General features: G+C 47.5%; 1 protein-coding gene across 1 annotated transcript; it reads right to left on the reverse strand.

Annotated features, from left to right (window-relative positions):
* Positions 1 to 2,192: 2,192 nt before the first annotated feature.
* On the reverse strand, positions 2,193 to 4,256 carry LOC103917543 (hemoglobin subunit pi). The gene is made up of 3 exons (XM_009324699.1): positions 4,162 to 4,256; positions 2,876 to 3,080; positions 2,193 to 2,321 (listed from the first exon to the last, which is right to left on the reverse strand). The coding sequence occupies exons 1-3, from the start codon at positions 4,254 to 4,256 to the stop codon at positions 2,193 to 2,195; spliced, it is 429 nt and encodes a 142-aa protein (XP_009322974.1).
* Positions 4,257 to 5,348: the final 1,092 nt, after the last annotated feature.

Genomic DNA, 5,348 nt, shown 5'->3' on the forward strand with positions numbered 1-5,348 from the left:
GGAGTCAGGGTGGGTCTCACACGTGCCCCTGGCCCCTCATGTCCTCCAGCCTCCGGCACATCCAGCCCCTCTCTACCTGAAGAGGCCCTGGGCCTCTGAGCAGGAGCCATGGACAAGCCCTCCCGGGTCGTGCTGGGGATCTGCCGTGAGAAACACCATCTCTCCAGCAGCCTGGAGAAACCTGGGCGGGGAAGAACCTCTTTTTTGGGCGCATGGTCTTCCCAAAGTCCCTCCTGTGATGCTTGTCAGGCCTGGGCTTCTTCCTTTCTTCCCACCCCGGTGTGTGCTCCTGCTTCTCCCTGTAAACGCTGGGACATCCCGCAGGGCATGTGGTGGTTGGTGGCTGTCACATCCTTCGCTCAGCCTCTGTACGAAGTCATTGGTACAAATTATTGTACCATAGATGCTGACCTACCATGTAAGTTGTGGATTTAAATGTTCAGGTTACCTGAGACCCACAAATGTAGAATGTTTTAAAAACTGCTGTGGTACACCGTGTGACACGTTTAGAGCAACTTGGTGGCGTCAGAGGTTCCGCACCGTCTCTTTCCCCCTTGCCCAAACACAATCCCTAAATTTTGTAAATGAGATGAGGATCACAGCTTGCAGTGCCAGTTCAGGTTGTCGATCAGAGTGTTCTTAAGACTTTGCACCCACCTTTTAATGTCAGAAGTCTTATGAGACAGGCATGGACAGTGAATGTAACCTGATAAATCATTTTCTTCACAGCAGCTCACATGGTGCTGTGTTTTAGATTTTTGACCAAGCCAGCCCTGATAACACGCTGATGTTCTGGCTTCTGCTGGGCAGTGTTTGCGCAGCATCAGGGCTGTCTCTGCACCTCACACTGCCCCCTCAGGGAATAGATTTTGAGGTGCACGATACGCTGGGATGGGACACAACTGGGCAGATGACCCCAACTAACCAAAGAGGTATTTCATACCATGCAACGCCATGCTCAGCAATAAAAGGGAAAAGAGGGGGGTTTAGGGAGTTTTATGGTGGTTACCCATCTTTTTTGCTCAGGAACTGGCTGGGCATCGGTCTACCCACGGGAGGTGGTGAGTGATTGCCTTTGCATCACCTGTTTTGTTTTGTTTTCTTCCCTCTTCTTCCACTTATCCTTCACTTATTAAACAATTATTTCTGTTTGTTTGTTTGATCTTGACCCCCCAAGTTTTCTTGCTTTTATTCTTCCTTTCCTCTTCCCCTCATCCCATTGAGGGGGGGCAGTGAGTGAGCGACTGTGTAGTGCTTAGCTGCCCACTGGGGTTAACCCACAACAGGTACGTATGGAGGATCCCTGCGCTCCCCCCAGGGTGACCATCAGTTCTGTACTCTTCCCTGTCGCTGCTTTCCAGAAAACCCCCAGGAATTTGTGGTCCCCCAGATGCCATCAACACTGATCTCCAGTGGCCACCAGTATTCCCAAATTTCAAATGCATGTAAAATTCTCCGTATAAAAATAACAGATGTCAAGCGGAGGGGACGGTCCCTTTACCAAACCTGTCTAGCAGGTGTGATAGCCCAAGGTGTTCATGAAGCACATCGGATACCTTGTCCATACCCCACGGAGAGGAGCATGAGAAGACAATGCCCAGCATCGCTCCGGGCACATCACAACATATGGCAATGCAGGTTTTGTTCACAACAGGCTGTGATGGGTTTTGGATAGGCCAAACAAAAAGCCTGGGTCCATTCAATATCCTAGCAGGGTGAAAGACTGCTTCCTGGTCAGCCTGGAAACAGTCTTTGGCGGATACACCTTTGGTGAGCAGTAGCAGTCACAAGGGCTCTAGCCTGTTCTGGGCTTCTGCTCAGTGTTATGTTATTCCCACCGAATATTATGTTATGTTATTCCCGCTGAATTTACACAGCTTAGCACGTGAATTAGTACATGAATTCATTAGCACCTGAATTAGTACATGAATTTACACAGCTTAGTGTTTTCCCCTCCACATTGCACAGACCTTTCAGAACACCCCTGCCTGAGCAGTAAGGTGTAGGTGGAACACATGGAGATGAAAGCACAGAGACCATAGCTCACATTTGAATTATTTATTGGGTTTTGCAGATGACCAAGCCCCTGCATAGGGGATTTGAGAGGACTGCATAGGAAGGGGTGAATACCCCAGAGCCTGGCAGCTGGGGTGCACCATGGATGTGCATCCCCCACCCTCTGTGGAGGCCATTTATCTGTACTTCTCGGTCAGAACGGAGGAAACACTGGACAGGAACTTGTCCCACGCGGCATGAACTTCTGGGGTGAAGTCACTGGGATAGCGGGCAGCCACGGAGCACAGGATACAGTGGGAAAGCAGCTGTAAAGGAAAACAGGAGGAAATCCATTGTAATCAGTAACAGATGTCAGTCTAGGGGTCTGCAATGGACCTTGGTCCCAGTGTGCTCTGGGATGACAACTACGTGTCCCAACCAGGTAGCGCTGCTGCCTTCTATGTGTGAAGAAGCAGAGTTGCCTTTGGTATAGGGCAAAAGGCACTGCTCGATACTACTCCCTCCTTCCAAATGTCCCTTCCTTCCTCCCCAAAGGGAAATGCAACAAACTGGAAATGTTTAGAATTTACTAGGTGATATAACTTGACTTGTAAGGGAGGTTAATAAATTACAACAAAGGCAGCGGAGGCTCAAGTCTGTCTAACACAAACCATAGGAGCCCCCTGAGCAGTTCTTTGCTCGAGCTAGACCAGGTCTTTCATTAAAAGATCCAATCTCAGGTTAAAAATCAGGTGGGGAACAAGCAGCGACATGAGTTGACAAGGCTGTGCAGTGCAGTCAGGGATCAAGCTGCCATTAGCCAAAATTATCCGTGGTCACTAATTCTGTGATGGCAGTTTTCATCTCTGTGCTCACTCACCTTGAAGTTCACTGGGTCCACCCTGAGGATGTAAGCATGCAGCTCGCTGAGTTTGGCCAAAGCGCCTCTAATGTCATCAATGTGCTTCACAGCTTCGCCGATGGCATTCATGACCTTGGAGCCATGACCACGAAGCTGAGCTGAGCCTTGGCTGAGATCAAAGTGAGGGAAGTAGGTTTTCGTCTGGGGGTAGCTGGAGAAAAGCCTGGAGGAGGACATGAGAATGAGATTCAGCAGTGGAAGTGACATGCATGAGATGGTAAAACCTCAGAGCAAGTGCAGTGTAAACCTGCCAGCTACAGTACACTCCTTGAGCAGTTGTAACAGAGCTTTCGGATCCTGAAGCTTGCATCAGGGTCTTTCTGCTCTTAAACCTCTTCTGCAGTATGTGCAGATTAGACAGCGGGCTAGTCTGTACGTACTAGAAAAGAACGAAATGTTAAAAATAATTTTAAACTTAATGTATTTTTCTGGAGTTTTGGGGTATTTTAAAATAAAGACTAGCCCCAAATTGTCACTACATTTCCTATATTACATTGTAAGCCAGTTTGCAGGACCTTCAAACTAATACGAGCTGAACAAACCAGCATTGATGAGTGGTACTCAGAGTCCTGCAAGGAGTATCACAATACTTTATATTGAGCTGTAAATAACATTTAAATAACTTTGAATAACAGAATAATTTCTGAACAGTTTCCAGGCTGTTATCCCTTTTGTGCCAGCTTGCTTAATTTGTATGAACTTTGGATTACTGTGCTATACTTCCTGCAGGGGGTCCAGTTGTCTTGTTTCCTAACAGTTTGTTACTTATGAACTGGAACAATGAAACATGAGTATCCAGTGAATTTAGCGGACAGCTATTCTCTTAATGCCTAGAAATTGCGAGAGAAATTGCATCACTTATACAGAAATTGCATCACTCGTACAATAAACCACTTCAACTTCATTTCCTGACAGTGATAACCCTATTTCAGGACACTGAGTGTGAATGACTTTTTGAATTCCTCACCAGGGCTCCTGGCTATGAATTCTGAATTGCTATTATGGGAAATAAACCATTAGAATTGCTTAGAAAATTATGTTTTGCTGTAAGATGTTGAAGCCATCTATTAGCATTTAGTAGCACAGATATCATTCCAGAAAATTACATACCAAACAACATAGAGGTCATCCATCTACCCTCACCAGTCCCAGCGTGCTTTCACTCATGCAAGTTTTACATGAGATGCATCCTAACAGCAAAGCCAGAGGAGGCACCCTCTTCGGAGGGGTTCTGGGGGACTTACCTCTCCAATGATTCTGCCCCAATGGCATCGGCTTGGGTAGCCACCTTTGCCCAGATGGTGACCACGGCGGCCTTCTCGGCTTGAGTCAGCGTCATTGTGCAGGAGGGTGCAGGCTCAGGCTCCTTGCAACGAACACTCAGAGGAGGTTTGGACCCCTTGCCCTGGCAGCCCTGGTTATAAAGGGGAAGGGGAGAGCGGACCCTGGCGCCTGTCCATGCTCATTGGTCACTCCAGAGGCCCACCCATGGAGGTGGAAGACTCTTATCGCCCCGTGAAACAATGCCTGTTTCGGGAAGGGTCAGCGCACTGGCCTCCTTGCTTGCTGGCGTTATCAGCTTCTTGCTTCTTAACGTAATGGCCGTGTGGCCCAAAGAAATTGTCTGGACACATATTGATACATGAACAGAGAGATAATGCTGGAAAATTCCAGCAACGGACCGTTAGGACACATCTTTAAGCTGAAGAGCATATGGACTTCAGGCATAGTAAGGAGCTTGGAGAAAAATCTGCATTTTCTCCCTTGCTTCACAGATGTGAGCACAAAACTCTGGGCCTTTCTGCAGCATACCATACGCTTCCAGTATCTGTGGCTGACATGTGGCCCAATATTTCATATTAAATTTTTCCTAGGTAGTGCTAGGGACAGGTGGGAGATGTGCAGTATAGTTCAGAGGGGGAGTGAGACCCTGATTTTGTGGGAATCAGTGGAGATTTTGCCATTTGCTTCAGCATTGCCAGGACTTCACTTTGCCAGTCTCTTGCAAAGAATTAGGGATGCACTCCGCAATTGATATTGCTTATAGCAGCAATGATTCCTATGGATACAGGGAGAGAGAGCTTATGAAATTGAGTATGGTCCTAGAAAAAAAGCATGTGTGTGTGAGAAAGCCCAGTCAGGCTTTTTTTTTTTATCACTAAATGCCTCATACTGCATGTCTCTGATTTCTAGCTGCATGATTCTTACTGTTAATTATCCCGTGTACTGTAAAATAGCCCTCAGCACCGCAGCCAGTGCTGGCGTGTGCTGTGCTACATGCTGGATGCGTACAGGAAAGCTTGGTCCCATGATAGATGGGCACACTTGATGGGTGAAGGACCAAACAAGCAAAGGGAGGACCAGCACAGGTCTGTAATCACAGATAAGTGGGCAAAGTGTCAAAGAAAAACCCTACTGGAGATGGTCGCTG

This window comes from Pygoscelis adeliae, unplaced genomic scaffold (genome assembly GCF_000699105.1).
Source record: "Pygoscelis adeliae isolate BGI_AS28 unplaced genomic scaffold, ASM69910v1 Scaffold85, whole genome shotgun sequence".
In the NCBI taxonomy this organism is placed as follows: domain Eukaryota; kingdom Metazoa; phylum Chordata; class Aves; order Sphenisciformes; family Spheniscidae; genus Pygoscelis; species Pygoscelis adeliae.

What these genes read in the sequence shown, in the direction of transcription:
- LOC103917543 (XM_009324699.1), bottom strand. Translation starts at nt 4,256, where the DNA reads ATGACGCTGACTCAAGCCGAGAAGGCCGCCGTGGTCACCATCTGGGCA. An exon ending in GGGGCAGAATCATTGGAGAG is followed by an intron (nt 3,081 to 4,161) that starts GTAAGTCCCCCA and finishes GTCCTCCTCCAG; the next exon opens with GCTTTTCTCCAGCTACCCCC. An exon ending in TGGACCCAGTGAACTTCAAG is followed by an intron (nt 2,322 to 2,875) that starts GTGAGTGAGCAC and finishes TTTCCTTTACAG; the next exon opens with CTGCTTTCCCACTGTATCCT.